This window comes from Diceros bicornis, chromosome 6 (assembly GCF_020826845.1).
Source record: "Diceros bicornis minor isolate mBicDic1 chromosome 6, mDicBic1.mat.cur, whole genome shotgun sequence".
NCBI classification, from domain to species: Eukaryota; Metazoa; Chordata; class Mammalia; order Perissodactyla; family Rhinocerotidae; genus Diceros; species Diceros bicornis.
In genome coordinates this window covers 88,561,707-88,580,650 of record NC_080745.1, presented here as the reverse complement: position 1 = coordinate 88,580,650, position 18,944 = coordinate 88,561,707, and the positions used below count along the sequence as shown (strand labels likewise).

General features: G+C 45.0%; 1 protein-coding gene across 1 annotated transcript in view; it reads right to left on the bottom strand.

Annotated features, from left to right (window-relative positions):
* The window catches only part of FANK1 (fibronectin type III and ankyrin repeat domains 1), a 99,908-nt gene that overhangs the window by 9,766 nt on the left and 71,198 nt on the right, over positions 1 to 18,944 (bottom strand). The window contains exons 2-6 of the mRNA XM_058544271.1: positions 18,166 to 18,343; positions 9,716 to 9,840; positions 2,749 to 2,830; positions 1,629 to 1,703; positions 731 to 796 (exon numbers count right to left, since the gene is read on the bottom strand). Coding sequence (XP_058400254.1) covers positions 731 to 796; positions 1,629 to 1,703; positions 2,749 to 2,830; positions 9,716 to 9,840; positions 18,166 to 18,343 — 526 coding nt within the window. The remainder of the gene's footprint in view (positions 1 to 730; positions 797 to 1,628; positions 1,704 to 2,748; positions 2,831 to 9,715; positions 9,841 to 18,165; positions 18,344 to 18,944) is intronic.

Below are 18,944 nucleotides of genomic sequence, written 5' to 3'. Positions count from 1 at the left end.
ATAAATGACCCAGCCTTTCCACCTCGGGGAAGTTCTTGGGTTGTATCTTTGATTGTGATTGCTGTCTGCTTCTTTGCAAACACCTAAGATTCTTGGTTAACAGGGTAAGGCAAGATGCAGTGAGAGCCCTGAGGGAGGTACCAATGCCACAGGCACTTACAGCAAAATGCCCAGCACAGGCTGGTGACAACTGTTTGACTAACCACCATTCACTGAACACTCAGTGTGTGCTGGCACGAGCTAGGGAAAGTGTATGCATTATGATGAAATACCCGGTGGACTGAAAGAATAAGTGAACCAATGAGTGAGCCAGCTTTTGTCGTCGCCATCTCTCCTTTGGGATACGGTACTTCACCTCTCAGTACTGTCAAAATAAACTGGATCAAATACTTGGGTTCAATCAAAAGCTCTCTGGGGGGCTGGCCCAGTGGTGTAGTGGTTAAGTTCACACACTCCGCTTCGGAAGCCTGGGGTTCCCAGGTTCGGATCCCAGGCACAGACTGACGCACCGCTTGTCAAGCCATGCCGCGGCAGGCGTCCCACATAAAGTAGAGGAAGATGGGCACAGATGTTAGCCCAGGGCTAATCTTCCTCAGCAAAAAGAGGATCGGCAACAGATATTAGCTCAGGGACAGTCTTCCTCAAAAAAAAAAAAAAGAAAAGAAACTCTCTGGGCACAAGCCTAGTAACACAAGCATTGGAACATTTTAGGGCATATTCCACACCCTACCTGTCCTTGCCACTTCCATTCTTCAGATTCACATCTGTGCCATTAGAAACGAGGATTTTCACAAGCCTAAAGGAAATAAATTTAAATAAGTGGAATAAATAGCTTTGAGTAGAAACCCATGATAATCTAGCAAAAATGAACAACACTACATCTAAGACACATCTTCACAATACCTTCTCATCCATGTTCAGAGGCCTGCTGGCTTTAAAGACAGGGCATTATAAAACCAGAAAACTACTTCTCCAACACCAAAAAAAAAAAAAGAGTTTTTACCCTTTACATGAACTATTCATTGGAAACAACTATACCAAATGAAACAAATTGAACTATCAAACTAATTCACTGTCACTTTAATGATGATTTTAAACATATTTTCAGAATAGCAGCAGTTAATGAAAATACATTTCTATTTTTTTCAAAATGGCACTTTAGTCGTGAAATATAAATATGATTTAAAAAGAAGCTATTAGTATTTATGCTTATCTTTGTGTAGAATAGAGATAATGGAGTATATCAGTGAAAATTATCTTAGCAACCTATCAGGGAAGTTTGCTTCCCAGAATTAATACCCCTCCCTTTTCTTTTTTTAAAGAAATTCAAATTCCAATAACCAGTTTTCCCAGGGCATATACAATATATTGCAAAATATAATTAAATGGCTACCTCTCCTCTTCACCATATGATTATAAATTTTTACATTCTCTCCTGCATGGTGTATAACTTTACGATAAAAACAGCCGAGTTTTTGTTCAGCCCTTGCATGGCACGGTTTTGGAAAGAGAAAAGACATGGGATTCCCCATGGCCCATTTCCCTCCCACCCCCACCCTGACTGGAGCCTTTGAGAGGAGCGAAGCTTCAACCACTTGCTTGGAGAGACAAGAAAGGAGGAGCCCCACCTGGTGTATCCTCTCTGGGCAGCAACCATCAGAGCCGTGAAGCCAAACTTATTGGGAACATCAACCTTAACATTTCTTGGGAAAAACACAGAGAAAAAGAGATTAACATGCTTGGCATAGCTCCCTGTCGATTCACAGCTGACGTCTCTTGCAGGGCACAGGTGGCTAAAATGGTTCATTTTCCCAAAAATTCCAATTTCTTCTGGGCCATTAACTTTTTGTTGTCTTAGACTGCCCTGCCTAATATTTTAAAGGATTCAAATTCGCAAGAAAAGAAGAGAAAATTTCTGTAATTTCACTTAAAATAGGCACCCCTTTCAACTCGAAACTATTACGCAATCTACTAAACCCCTCTATGAAGAGCACAGCCCCCTTAAATGCGCAGAGGACACAGTGCCTTCGCTGCAGACTGTCAGCTCCACTGAACACAAGTCTAGCTTGGTGGAGCCCCACATTTTCCCTTGATTCTCATCTCACATCCTGGGCAGAAAATGCTGCTGCTGAAGGAAGAAAGCAGAGCTCTTAAGTATCAGCTTAGAAGCTTTGGCTTTTCGTGGGAAGCTTCTCTTCTCCAACTTACAGAGCCCCAATTCACAAATGACTTGTCCTCGAAGGCACTCAAAACTATTGATTCAGAAAGAATCGAGATAACGCTGTCCATATTTCATTGAGGAGGCAGCTTCAAATACCACATCTGCAGCAACTGGATTCACTATCCTCTATTGTTTTATCAACCTTTTGAATTAGAAAGAGTTGGTTTAGTGATTGCTTAATTTCATTAGGAATTAGATGTGGGCATTTGGGGGTGAAATTTGCCTAACTGCTATGGCATATAAGCAGGAGTCAGAAATTATTTTCTGGGAAGAAAATATGACAACCAGACTTGTAATTTCCATTTTCAATTTTCATTAAATAATTACATAATATAACATTTACATGAGGCTTACGGTCATCTTTATTAACTGCTGAACTCACACTAGTCACCTGAGATCAATTTTGGAGCCAGTTTCAAAGACATGGAAAGTTTTAAGAAAATAAAATAAAGCTGCATCATGCATTTCTACGCACTTTTGGGCATGAAAAATTAAAAAAAAAAATTTTAATGGCAGAGTTCTCTCACCCTCCTTGAAGTATTCGAACCAGCAAATCTTCATCGTTCACGTTGACAGCTCTATGAAAGTGCTCGCTACTCATGGGCTCTCCTGAAGAAATTAGACAGAAAGCAGTCACCCCAAATATGACGAAAGAAGATTCACCCCAGCTCTATTCCTCCTGTGGCCTTGAGTGGATGTTCATGTTCACCTCCAGGAAGGCCCCGGGCTATTCCGATAACTATATCTTACATTTCCTAGTCAACTCCCTTTACTGAAAAAGACCTTGTTTTCACATATGAAGGGAAGAACATTTAGATTGTCCTAAAGGCTTGGGACATTTTCAAGTTATAAAAGTATTACTACATGAATGTTATTTTGATATTTGAAAATAATCCTTTCAGATTTCATAAGACTTAATATAATGTCTCCTACAAGCAAGGAAAAATTCCCCAATTGTCACAGCATGATGCTTTTGTTTGCCAAAGAGTCACTAAACTACTTGAATGGCAAACAAAAAAAGACAGCTCGCTTTAACATTTGAAATCCAAAATTTCAGTTCTTCCCAGGAACATAACATTCATATTGGCCTCGTATCCTCTGAGCTCGTGGGGACAGAAGGGGCTCATACCCAGAGAGACAGAACATCGTGAGAAAGCCCGATTATGGGAGAGAACTGCCAAGACGAGAAGTGCAAGGAAGAGTGTGAGAAATACTGAAAGAACAATGGGAGGTGGGGCAGAAAGGAGGGTGTCCCTGTGTAGAGGGGAACATTAACTCCTCGAGGAAGGGAACAGGGTAGAAGTTCAAAATGGAGCAGGGTGTGAGCATAGAGGGCCAAGTGAGAGAAGCCCATTTTTCAAGGCATTTATTCCATGGCTTCTCTTGCTTCACATTCCATGACTTTCTAATTGTTTAAACAATTATGATTAAGCTTAAATGAAATAATACAAGGGGAGCACCTGGAATAGCACCTAGCACGTCCTAAGTATCCAATGTGTGTCTGTTGTTGAGGTGACAGTAATGGTAGTGGCTGCTACCCTTGCTCAACACAGCCCCACCATTCTCTTCTGCATTATGCCCAGCCCCTCCCTCACTTAGCATACCTACCTGACCCCAATAGGCATTGCGTTTATAATCCCTGGTTTAGTCATCTCAAAGGTCCCATGCATTCATTTCAACAAGTGTTTATAACTTGCACGCCAAATCTAGTGCTAGGCACTGGGGGTCCCAGGGAGAATGAGCCAAATATGTTCCTCTCCCTTGCCCTTTACACTGTTGTGCCCACTTACAGCCTGTTATTATTCTAAACCCTAAAAGAAAACATTTACCCCTACCCTGTCTTCCCACACTGCACCCCAGACTGCCTCCCAAGGCTCACCCCCCTGCCCTCCCACTAAATCTCCTTCTTACAGTCTGGCCTGCAGAGGTCCCCTGGCCATCTCTGCTAGATGGGAAGTAAATCTCTATTCCTGCTCCTGTGGTGGAAAAACTCTCTGGATGTCAGTTCCCAGCACAGGAGCCACTTTTCTCCTGGTTTCCTTGGAGGATTTTAGCTGGGCCAAGTACCAACTGGGAAGAGAGTAGGGCAGAAGAATGGAGGGATCACTATCAGAGTGACCTTCAGCTGATACCCTTCCTTCTCTTCTGGTAAAAATAAATTTAAGCCAAGTCAAAATTGTTTTGAAATCACAATTTTATCTGCTAGAGCTTGCCAATCTCCTAAAGATTTTTTTAACCACATTATACTTCCTTTTCATCATTCCACACATATTTTTAGACCAAAAACTTCAAATGAAAGTATCATGATAAACCATCACAGGGAAAGGACCATGCTGTTCCTGGCTTCCACTAGGGGCTACAGAAGGCGGCAAGGTTTTGCACGCCAGAGGACATTTGGTAACGTCTGGCAAGATTTTTGGTTGTCACGACTTAAAGGTTGATGCTATTGGCATCTAGCAGGTAGAGGCCAGGGATGTTGATCAACACCCTACAGAGCACATGACGGCCCCCACAATCAAGAGTTATCCAGCCCCAAATGTCAATAGCACCAAGGTTGACAAACCCTGGGCTAGAGTAATATGGACTTAATATGATCTATTATCATCTATTAAAGTGATCTGTTATGACCCATCCATACCTTAGTGGACAAACTAAACTCATGAAAAGTTTCCCTTCCTTCACACTTCCCAGAAAGGAGAGGAACAGCAGTGTGGTGACAAATCTCTTATCCCACCAAATGCCCCCACTTCTGTGACTCTCAAACTTCAACTGCCACTAAAAATACAAAAACAAGGGGCTGGCCTTGTGGCCTAGTGGTTAAGTTTGGTGTTCTCTGCTCCAGTGGCCTGGGTTCAGTTCCCAGGCGAGGAACTATGCCACTCGTCGGTGGCCATGCTATGGCAGCGACCCACATATGAAATAGAGGAAGATTGGCACAGATGTTAGCTTAGGGCGAATCTTCTCCAGCAAAAAAAAATACAAAAACAAGTAATTTGCATAAAATCATCCAGAAGAACATAGGAAGCTCATCCAAATTATACTAAATTTTAAAATACGATATCCTAACTCAAATCCCATTAAGTAAGCTGTATCTAGGACTTTACACAATGCTTTTTAGATTCTTCCTCAGACCACAAAACTGAGAGCCAGAAAGGCTGAATGAGTGAGTTGTCCAAGGTCATCCAGGCAGGAGTGGGCAACATCAGAGCTCAAAGGGAGGTCTCTTGTGAGGCCGCACTCCTTCCTTCGGTGTTGTAACACGTGTTGAGGTAGCTGACCAATTCATTATATGCCTCCATTCTTATTAAATTTTGAATACAAGCAGACATCTTAAATAAACACAATCCCCTGCAAAGTGTTAAATAAAAGGGGATGCCTCAAGCCTAAAAAGCTTCAGATAAGTGCTAACTTCTTGAGATTTTAACGACAGTTCTAAAAGCACACGCAGCATCGCAGCACATTTAAGCCCTGACCACCTCCAACCCACATCATCCATCTTACCTGACCAGTCTAGCTCTCCCAGCAGGGGGGCACTTCCAAGTGCATCCCACCCAGAAAGCTCTGCAGCGTGCAAATACTGGAAAATGAAATAAGTTCATTTCATGCTTAGAAGCTTGAGGACTGTGCATAGCAAAGCCCAGCGTATTTTGATATTAGGATATAATCTAAATAAATGTATTGCCTATTCCAGCTTCTGCAAGAGGTAATCAGTGCTCTCACAGCTTATTCTGAGAACAAAGGGATGTCTCACGGAAGAGAGGGAAAACAACATAATTGTTCATCATTCCTTGCTTGCTGAGTTTCAGCAAAAGGAAGCAATAACTATTATCTGGAGCATGAAAGCTCCTTCTCAGCATTAACTCCTTAACCCCTCTCAGACCACTGCCAGGGAGGCAGAGAGGTTCTGAGGATTACCACCATGCCAGGCACGGATCCACCGAGGCACAGAAAACTCTCACAGTTTACATGAATTGGACAGAGAAACAGAAAAGAAATGAAAAGCCTCTTGTTTGCAGGCAGAGCAGTTCTTTCTACTCCCACTATAGGCAGGAGTCATGAAGAACAGAGAGGAAATTCCAGGGTGAGCCAAATGTTCCACTCCTCCCACCCCTGAATCCTTCAAGACATTGTGGGCTTGGCCCAAGGGATTGCCATCGATCAGTGCAATTCAACATAAAGAAGGCAGGCTTTGCCTCTGCGGGTGTGTTTTTCCAAGGTTTACCCCGTGTGCTGCAATTGCAAATATTGAACTGATCTTGCCCGTGGTGAGGATGTCCCTGAGTGCTGCTTCTGTGCTGGCTGGAACTCATCAGCCAGGACCACAGGAGCAGGGACACCCAGGAGGAGGAGAGGGCACAGTCGTCTTTGGGAAGCCCTCGCTCACATTCTGTAAGAGGGTCATTTAGCTGCAGAAGTGCTGGCAGATATTATAATGTGGTGATAACACCTTCCTTGGTGGAATTTAAGTCTCTATTAAAAGCCGTGAATACACGATGAGCTCATTGGAGAAGATATTTGCCAATTAACGAGCAGCAGCTGTTGTTCTTTCTTTTTAAGGGCCCAACTGATTAAAATTGCATGCCTCATTTAAGCAAGAGTCTTGTGTACTTTACCTGGGAAAAAAAGGCTGAGCATCCTGTATTCAAACAAAGTACATGCTTTTGTGATTCATTAAAACACTTTCAAACTGAATGTAAATTATCAGCCCACAGAAGCATTGTCATTTGTTTTGTATAATGTGCATATTTTTAATTCTTCGTTTAGCATGATCTGCCTCCTTAAGAGAGTCTGCTTTGGATATTATAAATACAACAACAGCATAAGGGAGCAGCAGCCAGCCAGAAGGAAGAGTGTACTTGATCCTTGCCACCCAGGAGAGCCCCCTGAGGCTGAGAGCGCGTCCTGGCTGCAGCACTTCTGCTGTGACTTGACAGGGAAACGCTCAGGAAGCCCCAACACACCAGCTCATCACCAGGAGCCGCGTCTCCATCACGCCCTCCTCCCTACAGGAAGTCTTGTCTAATGACCTATGGAAGCCAAGGGCTGCAGTGACAAATGCCCTGGGCCACTGGACCAGTTATCCATGGCTGCTTCTCGGAAGCCAGCTTGGCAAGGAGAAGGCACACCTGTCCACAGGCACAACCCTTGTCAGCGGAGAGACAGAGAGCTACGATGGCTTCTGCCTTCCTAAAGAGCTCCAAATGGCACAGTGACACCATGTCAGCTCCGGCCAGAAGGTCCAGAAGACCCCGCCTTGGCTTTGATGTGGTATTAAGAAGGACACCCGTGGCCACCTGAGGCTCACTGTGGTTGGTTCTGCATCCAGTTCACCCTTACCTTGCAGGTTCAGGTGGACTCTCCCCAGCCAGTGGGAAACAGATCCATCTCCCAACAGACATGCAAGTGAGCTGAGAAAATCAGTGTTTCTCCTCATCCCCTTCATTCTGCCTCTGGGCCTTTTCATTCACCATGGATGGATTCGTTAATCCATTTGTTAAGGATCTTCTACATGCTAGACATGAGTGACCCATCACACCCTCCCTGCAGGAGCATACAATGTGAGTGGGAGGCAAAGAAGATAAACAAATACATAAACTAAGATTCAAGAAGTGTTATCAGAGCGGTGAGACACTGCTCTGTACCAGGGGGAGGAGCTAAAGTGCACGGAAGAGAAGTGGGGAAGCCACCTCAGGACTCACCCCTGAGCAGAGCTCTGCCCGCGGAGTAGGCCCAGCAGGCAGAGGAGTGGGAGGGTGGGGGGGTGCCCCAGAGGGAGCTGCTCCAGAGGGGAGCACCCCAGAGGGAAGAGGCAGCGGCAGAGGAGTGTAGGAGTGGCCTGCGGGTGGCTGGGGATGGCAGGAGGATAGGAGGGAGCTGAAAGGCGGCATGGGAGAGCATCCTGGCCCCGTGTTCCCTTAGAGAGTCTCTTTTCAAGTGACAGGCCCCCTTTGCCAACTTTTTCTCCTCCCCTCTCCTCCTCCATTCTCTATGCTTTCCCTCAACATGCACAGAACTCACTCACTTTCTGCTGGTCTGCCTTCTTTTCTTTCCCCTAAAAAGCGCAGGAGCTCAATATCTTCTATATAAAAGCAAATGCTTTCAAAGTCTCCAGATGAAAGCACAAGCCCTCTTTCCTGACCTGCATCTCCATAATTGACCATTGCACTTCAAAGTCTCCTCTGAAATTATATTTTTTCACGGCTAGCTGAGCACCATTTGGGAATGTATACAGCATCACCACTCTCAGCTTTAACTAAATTCTTGTTTGCTAAACTAAGATCCAATCCCCTAATGCCTTGTTTGCAACTGAAAATATTATAGGCTAACTCAGAATCTAAATTATCTTTAATCCACACAAAAATTTCCATGATTAAGTGCCTAAAAGACACAATTGAAAGCCACAGAAAAAATATGTATGTACACACAAGCCAAATGCTACATTGAGTAAAACTTTAAAATAACTTTTCACTCATAAGAGGAAGATTTCCTTCATGCAACTGAAAGAAGGTTTGTCTGTGTTTTCAGTGGGTGCCAAGAAGGACATTTCTGGCCATTTTCATCTTAACAACATTCTGGTTCAAAGATGGCACTGAATACACACACATCTTTATTTTTTTTATTTTTATTTATTTATTTATTTTTGCGAGGAAGATCAGCCCTGTGCTAACATCTGCCAATCCTCCTCTTTTTGCTGAGGAAGACTGGCCCTGGACTAAGATCCGTGCCCATCTTCCTCCACTTTATATGGGACGCCGCCACAGCATGGCCTGACAAGCGCTATGTCAGTGCGCACCCAGGATCCAAACCGGCGAACCCCCGGCAGCTGCAGCGGAGCGCGCGCACTTAACTGCTTGCCCCACCGGACCGGCCCCCACACACATCTTTAAAACGTTTCAAGATACCGATCACAGAAAATATTTGCACCCTTCAATCTGACCCGGGAAAAGAACGCACTGGTCAGAGGCGCCATGGCCAGCCTCTCGCCCCCACGTCTGTGTGGGGCTGTCCCTCCCCTCGTCTGTGAATGGAAGTGGCACCGTTCATTCTTCCTCACTCGCAGCACCCCCAGGAATCAGATTTACGGGTGAAGACGCCTAAGCTGAAGCTGTCCAACAGGGACAAAATGCTGAGTAAACCTCATCACCTGAGGACCCACAACAGGCAGCGGTTTCTCCGCGTGGGAACGCTGGCTCAGCCCGCACCCCTCTGGGCCACTTCCTAAGAAAGGTGACTCCACCCTTTTGTTCCAAATGCACACTCCCAGGGCAGTGCTGGCACAGAAACTGCTCTCTCCATTTATTGAAGCACAATTAGACTTCCCTTATGCTATGGCCAGGCCCAGCCAGTAAATAATATTATCACAGTGTTTAAAAATGGGATACTAATTTCTGCTTCCAGTCAGGCCGAGCAAAAGGCAGAATATTTTTACCTCTACATTGCTTGTCGTCTTCGTTTATCTTTAGATAAGTGAGTTTAGAGTGTGTGTGTACTCACTGGTCGTAGATACGGAGACCACTGGGCTGTACTCATAATCTCCAGTGGGGCTGGTGACCTTCAGCCGAAATCTATACAGTGTCCGTGGTTCCAGACCTTCCACAACATGCTTGGTTGCATATCCCCTGGAGAGGAGGAGACACACACGGTGACGACACCAGGTAATCTAATCAGCATTCTCTGATAGTTATTAGAAGAGCAGGTGGAAGTGAATTTTGAATGGTGTCTATTTCCAGTACAGATATGATGCCAGCTGTTGTTAGTCTCCCACACTAGACTGTGAAAAATCACACGTGGCACCTCCATCCCACCCAGCACATGGCCGCTCTATTCCGCAGTGCCTAGTCTAGTGCTGACACGTAGCTGGTGCGCAATTTCCTTCTTTGGAAAAATAATCTCCTTAACCCATGATATTTGTCCTCAAATGACAAAGTTTCACATTTGAAAAATGAGATAGGCAGTCAGATAGTATATATGTGATTTCTGAGCCAGGTCTTTAAGAGCATAGGTGAGGCTGTCTAATTGATGGCCGCATACCTATGTCAGGCAAAATAATACTGCAGGGAAAGGACCAGAAGAAGTAAAATACATGATTGTTGCAGGCGACGAGCAACTTAGAGTGAGCTGGGGAGTCAGGCAGCTCACAAGAACAACTCCAAAACCTTGTGACACTGTTAACGTTCATCTAGGAAAATATCTGTGGGAAATAGCCACTGAACACTTGTGGAATAGAAAACTGATCAGAGGCTAGTGATGGAAATCTGCACGCCTCCAGAAGGAAGGAGGACTGAGTGTAACCAATTGGAGGCTGTAAAATGAGCACCAGGAAATGCAGTTAGGCAGTCTGTCTGCCTGCTCAGAAGACGCTAGGATCCAGTGAAGGTGCCGAGACCCTGTCCCTCTGCTTGTGGGGCTGCTGTCAGGGGCCTGGCTTTGACTTGGCATACTTTCTAAGATACCAGGTCTCCCGAAGTCAACAGAGTTGTATATATTTGTCAATATTGCCTAAAACATAGTTTCCCTTTGCTGCCAAAACTCTTTATTGGCATCTAACTAAATTCCATGACCTCTTTTCAAATCCTATATCCAATTTTTTCTTTCCTTATACCTCAAAGCCTTGATTTTTGAGTGCTTGTGTGTGTGTCCCAGCTCTTTCTTCTTTCCTGCCTTGTTCCAACCCAGCCTTGTTCTCCTCCCTTCAGAACACTCTCCACAGCTCCTTGGACTCCAAGTGTACCATTGTTTTCTCCATCTTCTGTCTCTAATTTTTCTTTCATTCTCAGCAGACCTCTACAGAGGCCAGAATCATACTTTGGGATTTGCAACTAACTTTTCAAAGATGTTTGTGTGTAACCTAAACATTTATACATCAATTCCATTCCACAGACCTCAACACAAATATCTAGTTCCCATTACTTCTAAGGTGCTGGGCCGGGCTAGGGATGCAGCCCAGGACCAGCTCAGAGCTGAGATGAATCTGTCAGCAACGAGTTGACCCCATCTCCTGCTGATGGGTAGCAAGAAGAGGGAATCAAGGACGGTGAGGAATGACAGCTGAGTCAGACTGATATGACAGTGCTGGAGTTATCTTCAGTGCTGACAAAAGCTCCCTTGAAAATGTGGCTTTAGATCTGGGCCAGGTGGATGTGCTAACACCTCACCTGTCAATTAAACAGCCTCACCCACTCACTCCCAGACCCCATTGGAAAAGCAGTTTTCCCCCCGAAGAAGCAAGTACATGGCCAAGTGCGTGGCTAGCAAGCTAACCCAACACTTGCTCCAGAGGGAGGAGAATCCTTTGGGATAGTTGGAGAGAACCTGGAAGGTCTTCTAAGTTCCACTCCCAAACTCACTCATCAGACAAGTAATTCCTCCACCGTGAGGAGTGAGGGAGGGGCAGAGAGGGCGCAGTAGAGTGTCCTCAGTGGAGGGCTCTCTGATGTAAAGCGAGAAGTGGGCGAGCGACTTCCATAAAGACTTGGCCTAGGCAGAAAAGGCAAGGGAAAGAAGGACCCAGGCAGTCTGAGAAGCAGCATCAGAGTGGAACGACATGAAATACCCAGGGAATGGCTGGTCTAGGCTGTGAGCAGAGGGTGACAAAAGAGTCTGGTGATAGGGAGATCAGTGTTGGAGGAGCTCATCAAGAGGACATGACCGCCAATTGACCCTCCAGCTGGACCCTGGGCAATCGGAGGCTCCTCACCCCCTCCCCTGTCCTTGGAATGTACGCACCGCCTGCTATTCTCATGCTAGCAGCTGTTTCAAGGACGCAGCCTTGAGAGCATAAGGTGGCGTTGAGACTATCTGGACGGTGTACGTGACTGAACCCCGTTAAGGCCTCCATATAAACTTATAAGATTCTGGCAGTGGGTGCAGAGATCTACTCATCTACACAAGACAAGCCTTGTAAGTTCCCTTGCTTATTAAACCTGCCACCTACCAACCTGGAGTGGCTGCCTCTTTCTTTAGTCTCTCCTTATCCTCCACTTATGGGGGCCAGTCTGCAAACCAACAACCGAACTGGACAAGTCTGGATGTGTGCTCCTGAGAGAGGGGTCTCAGATGAAACTGAGACCTAGAGAACCATATTTGAAAACTGGAAGAGATTTACAAAGACCCTTTTCCCTTTGTGTTTCCCTCCCTTTGTTGTTTATCCAAAATGTAAAATTTTAAGCTGAAATAAAGTCCTGAACACTCAGTGATCCCTTTTTTGCATCACAAGTTATTTTAGGCACCAAAATCTAAATGACTTCTCAGGTGTGGCTCTAACAGAGCCATGAAAAAGATAGGAAGCTAAGGCACTTCTGACCACTTGTCTGTGCTCTCCTGTTCTTAGCCGGTGGGTGGATTCAGCCTCCTGACTGATATCATCTTTACTTGAAGCACATGTCTCTTCACCTACAGAAGTCAAGTGTGGTACAGTATCAGTCAAGGTGGCCTCCAACAATCCCTCCCATCCTGCAGGTAGTCGTCAGTCTTCCAAGGAATTAGAGCCAAGTTCCTTTCCCCTCAAATAGGATGGGATGTGAAGTGATACTGTGCAGTTCTGGGCCTGGGCCTGGGCCTTAAGATGCCTGGAAGCTTCTGCTTTCACTCCCTTGGAAGCTAGCCACCATGTAAAGATGTTCAACTTCCCTGCTGGAGGGAGGACCCACCGGGTGAGAGAGAGTCACTGGAAGATGCCAGACGATGAAGGGAGATAAAGAAGTCCAGTCAGCCGCCAGCTGTCCCAGCCGCCCCAGCAGAGGCACTAGACATATGAGGGACACCACTGGGATCCTCTAGCCCCAGCTGCACGAGCCAAGACCATGTGGAGCAGAGACACACCATCCCCACCCTGCCCAAACTGTAGCAAACACATGATTGTTTTTTGCTTTACGTCATCAAATTTAGGGGTAGTTTGTTATGCAGTTATAGATAACCGATACATCCTGTATCAACAAAGAAGAAACTATAAGAAAGGCAATTAAGAAATGATATCAACAGCATTAAGAAAAATATTTGAATCAAGAAACCAAGGAAACAGAGAAGTGTTAAGAATAGATATAAGTGCATTTACCATAAAAGTAAAAGGTCTAAAACCAAGATAAATACTCAGAAAAACTGTATGGGCTAAAAAAATAATAATAACTTTAAAAACTAAAATATATCAGCTTGGCACAAGTAGTCTTATAAGTGGGTGGATTTCACTGTTATGTGAGCATAGGTCCATATCTATGAATTCTTGAATCATAAAAACTTAACTCTCAGCAATTTGTGGCATCTGAGAAGATCTTTAGGAGCTCAACGAGAATATAATATCCAAGCATCAGTGGAATTCAATGCCAGGTGTCGAAGACTTAACATAGTTTTAGACCAAAATAAAACCAAAAGTGCCCCCAATAAAATCCAGTATTGCTAAATATCATAAGGTCACCCTGAAGCAAACAGTACCTTCATAACCCCTGGAAAGAAAAATTACAGAACTGTTCTAGGAAACAGATGTTACTGAGCACATTTACGGGAGGATGGAGGCTCTCACATGTCAATGGAGATGGCCTCAAGCAGAGAGCAAAAGACATAGCAGGGGCCCCGGGACACAAAGCCCATTGGGGTACTCCACGGTGATTACAGCACAGACCCAGGGATGACACGATGACTGCAGCACAGACACGGGACGACTAACAGACGCAGTTCATCAAACCTGTGCAGAAGCACTTCACACGGCCCAGGCACAGTAGCTTAAAGAATGAAACCATCTTAGAACGATTTCCATAGCAGAGGAAAATAAACAAAAGTATAAAGCATATCTTTACTTTTGTTATCAGTCAACAAGCAAATATTTGATGCAAGTGCTGAGCAAACATGAAACAAACTAAAGATTAGAATGCCCAAGGACTCAATTACCAGACTTCCATTTTCTCTCTCCGCTCCCACCCTCAGCATTCCAATCTAGTCTCACGCTGATGACTCTGAAGTTCCTTCCTCCAGCCCAGATCTCTCCCCTGGCCTGGTCTTCCCCAACTGCCTCCTTGATGGATCTTCTTGGATGTCTGAGAGTCCCAAACCGAGCTTCTGCTCCACCTGCAGTCTTCCTCATCTCTTTATTCAAGTTACTGAGGCCAAAAACCCTGGTGCCAGCTGTGGAAGACTGGATTATTGTTCTCAAATATTTAGTGCCCTCCCAAAGATTCTACATCCTGACTGAACTCAGACATGGCCCTATGACTTTTTTTGAGCAATGAAGCATAAGCAGAGGTGAAGTGTGTCATTCTGAGTCAAAGCTGCAAGAAACAGTGTGCCATGCTCTCTCCCTGTGCTGCCACAATGACTGACAATGTTCAGACAGAGGCTGCCCTATCAGCCTGGGCCATGGAGGGAAGACAAGGTGGGATGGAGCTGTGGCCGACACACAATGGGTACTTTGGGAAATGAACTCCTGCTGTCGTAAGCCACTGAGATGCTGAAGTTGATGCTTAATGCAGCATAATCTGACCTCTCCTAGAGGTAGATATACAAATATAGATAGACAGATCGATGGATGGATGGATGGATGGATGCATCAAACCATCCATCCATCCATCCATCCATCCATCCATCCATCTATGGGAGATAATCGATCTCCCTTGACTTTCCTCTTTCTCTCACATCCCATATCTGGTCCACTAGCAAATTTTTCAAATTTTTCTTTAAAACATATCCTGAATTCAACCACTGCTCACACTGTTCTGTTATCTCCCACCTAAATTATTGCAAAAGCTTCCTAATTAGTCCTCCCTGCTGCCTGCTGCCTTGCCTTCCCATGGCCTGTTCTCAACTCAGCAGCCAGAGTGATACTCCTAAAGCATAAGCCAAATCAAGCCACCCTTCAGCTCAACAGTCTCCAATGGCTTTCCCACCTCTCTTGGAGTAAAAGCCAAAGTCCTCTCGCTAGCCCACAAGACCCTAGAGGTTACCTCCCATTGCCCCACTGACCTCATCCCCTACTACTCTCCCCATGCACTCCACTCCTCAATGTGCCTGGTACGCTCCAGGCTCTTTCCCACCTCAAGGCTCTTTCACTTGCTATTTCTTCTGCCTAGAATGTTCTTCCAGATACTCACAAGGCTCCAGACATCCCTCACTTGCTTCTTTACTCAAACGTTACCTCCTCAGTGAAGCCCTCCTCACTTCCACCCCAGGCCCTGACTTTTCCTGGGCTTTTTCTCCTTGGAATTTATCACCATCTGACACACTCTGTGTTTTTACTTACGTATCTTATTGATTGTTTGTCTTCCTCAACATGAGAGAGGAGTTTTAGTCTGTCTGTCCAGGGTCATATCCCCAGCATACAGAACAATGTCTGGCACATGGCAGGCACCCATTAACACATGATGACTGAATAAATGAAATGCATGATATGGGCACCAATCATCACAGGAATTTAGAGGGGGTAGACAAAAGGATGGTAAAGGGAGCTTCTCAGTCGAGGCAGAATCTGACTGGGGTGGAAGAAAGGATGAGGGTAGAGGGAAATTTGTCTTCACAGGGAAGACAGCTACACACACATGCAGGAAAAGTCAGGGCGTATTCAAAGGACAGGAAGTAGATCTCACTGGAGGCTTCATGCTCAGAAATCAGAGGCAGCAGGAAAGGCAGGCTGTGGGCAAACTGTGAAGGGCATCAAATGTCAGCCTAAGGAATCGGACCTTCATCCTTCAAGCAATGGAGACCCACTGATGACAATTTGACAAAAGGAAGACTAAAAAGAAAATTAACCCAGCAATGTAGAATGAGGGATAGAGGGCAAGAAAAGAGGGATAAGGCCAATTCATTCAATCAGCAAATACGCTGGACAGCTGTAGGACCTGGGGCTACAGCAACGAACTAGTCAGAAAACGGAGCGTGCGTCCCAGTAGGGGAAATGCCACAGGCTAAAGAAGAAAAGCCTAGAAGGGATCTGCAGAGGGAGAACACACAAAACTAGGTAACCGGCCATGAGAAGGAGAGCCCAAGTCTCAGATGACACCACTGACTGGCTACTGGCTGACACGCACAGAAACTGACAAGTCAGGAAGAAGTCCTTAAATCCACAATCCCAAGGTCAGATATTCCAGATAATCGCTTTTTTAGAGAAAACCATTTGCTAGTTTTAAGGATACCTAGAGAAGGTGATACAACGGAGCAAATGAGGTCAAGACTAATACAGTCTAATTCTGCCACCTAGTGTCATGATTTGTGCTAACTCTCCGAGGGAACACAAGCATTTCGCAGCTGCACTTAGAGCTGGGGGTGTGAAGGCCTCACTGCAGCTCCACCAGCCCCGGTAGGCATCCAAGTGCATTCCCCCTCCCCACAGCACTCAGAGCTCAGGGGAAATGCAAACTACACACACAGATGTGTCGGGCTGGAGGCCACTGCACAGGGCTGCAGTCTCTCTAGGTTAGGCTGTCTACCTGGCCATCCAGCAAAGGAGAAAAGCAAAGAGGAAGGAAAGGAGCATCCAGGACAGCCCCAGCTAACGTGCAGCTTGTGGTACAAGGGAAATGGGGGGGAAGAAATGATGTCTTTTTCCTTTTACATAGAAATATTTATAATATCGTAATTCATGCTTTTAGACGGGAACTACCCAACAGAGACTACCACACACGACATGATGAAAATGACATTTGTGAGTAGTCAGGCCAGGAATTATTCTCATGTGCTTACTACATTTCAGATAAATGCATATATTTTTTTAGGTACAGAGAATTGTTCCTTGACTCAGGGACAGCATCATTCAGGTGACAGCTGAAGCCTTCATATACACCCCCACATCAGCACACTTATCACAATGCCACCTCAAGAAACACCCAGGAAAGTGCTGGAACTCTTCTGTATCTTGACTACATCAATGCCAATACCCTGGCTGTAACACTGCACTACAGTTTTCCATGTTCCCAGTGGGGAAAATGAGTGAAAGGTACGTGGGATCTCTCTGTATTACTTCTTACAACTAGATATGAATCTATAACTATCTCAAAATTTAAAGTTTAGTTAAAAGCCATATTTGTATCTCATTTTTGGTATTCCTGAAACATAGAAATAGAGTCATTTTGCAAGTGGTAAAGCTGTCAAAGGGAAGAAACAAGTCAGAGTTGAAATGAAGACAGAAAAAATGCCTCTTGATTACTCCTGTTGCATTCATTTTTTATTCATTCGACAAATATCCTGAGGGCCTGCTATACGCCAACAGTGTCTAGGAGCTGGGCATAGTGTTCAGCAAGCAGGAATCTTATCTGCCTCTCAATGAGTTTACATACCAGGGGGGAGACAGAAAAGGAACAAGTAAACAGGTAAAATAACTCCAGCAGAGCTAAATGTTAGGAGGCACATGAAGCAAGGTCATGACAGAAAGGATGGCTGGGAGGAAGGAGGCTACTCAGATGGCCTTTTGAGGAGGAGATATTTGGTCTGACGTTTGCATGGTGTGAAGGAACCAGCCATATAAAAACAGAAGGAAACGCATTCAAGGGAAAGGCAACAAGAAAGCCCTGCCGTGGGAACCAGCGTGGCCTGGTGGAGGCTGAGAGAGACGCAGGGCAGTTGGACAGAGAGTTAACAAGGGAACGGTGGTGTGGCATGAGGTCGATCAGTTGTCCAGGCTAGACATGCGGGGCCCAGCCCACATCTGTGAACAGAACAGCCCAAAGAGACTCTCACCTAATTTCATCAAACTCTCTTTTGATTCTGTCTCTACACTTTGGATTTTAAAAATATACCATTAGACTATTTCAGAAGTCTAAGATGCTCTCAAAGCTATGGGAGGTTTAATTTCAAAGTTACTGCTAATGCTTATTTTCAAAAATTATAATTCATAAAGAGCATGAATGCAAAGGATGCTGACTCATTCTTTTCTTTAACTTCAAAACCAGTCTTATTAGAGACAATAGAAACCATTCTAGCTAAAGGAAATCAATTCAAAATGTTAAGGAATTCAACATTGCACCTACGTATAAATGATACCATAAGTGTGCATTTTGGGGTCTTCCTCTTCAACTGAGAACCTGAACCACTGCTCCTGAGGGCCCTGCCGTTTCGCTTGCTTCTCCAGGTCCCAGTACAATTCAATGCTGTGATGAGTCACTTTGCCCACAACAGGTGGGTGAGGCTTTGAGGATGGTGTGGTTTCTGAAAAAGAATGACACAGGATTTCAGGACTCCATTTCCACAAGGAGGAGAGATCAGCTGAATGCATTATAGCTGCTCGGGTATCAAATCTGTCCTCCTACACATCAGGCATGTGTGTAAGTATACCCCCCCGCCCCCCCCCCCACCCCCCCCCACCCCTGTCACTTGAAGAACATCTGAAAAACTGAAGTGACAGAAAATTCAGCTGATGTAGTGAGCTGCCACATTCAACAAGCAGATTGTACTGGACCCATCAATATCACACTTCACTCACGGACCTTTCCAAGACGTTGGTTAACATATCAAACTAATTAGGTTGTTCTTTGAGTTGATGAAACTCGGTTTGCTGCTATAATCCTTCAGTGAACCAGCTCGTAAATAAAGCCAATAGACAAATGATGTAGCTGGTCCAAATATTTGTAACACAGATGACAAAGGTTGATATCTATTCTATATAAATAGCTTTTACAAACTAACCAAGGGAAAAACCCAAAGGCTAATAACAAACCAGGCAAAAGATGAGGAGTGCACAAAACAGCAAAAAAAAATGGCCAACATAATGCCCAAAAAGATGTTCATATTCCCTCGTGGCCACAGAAAT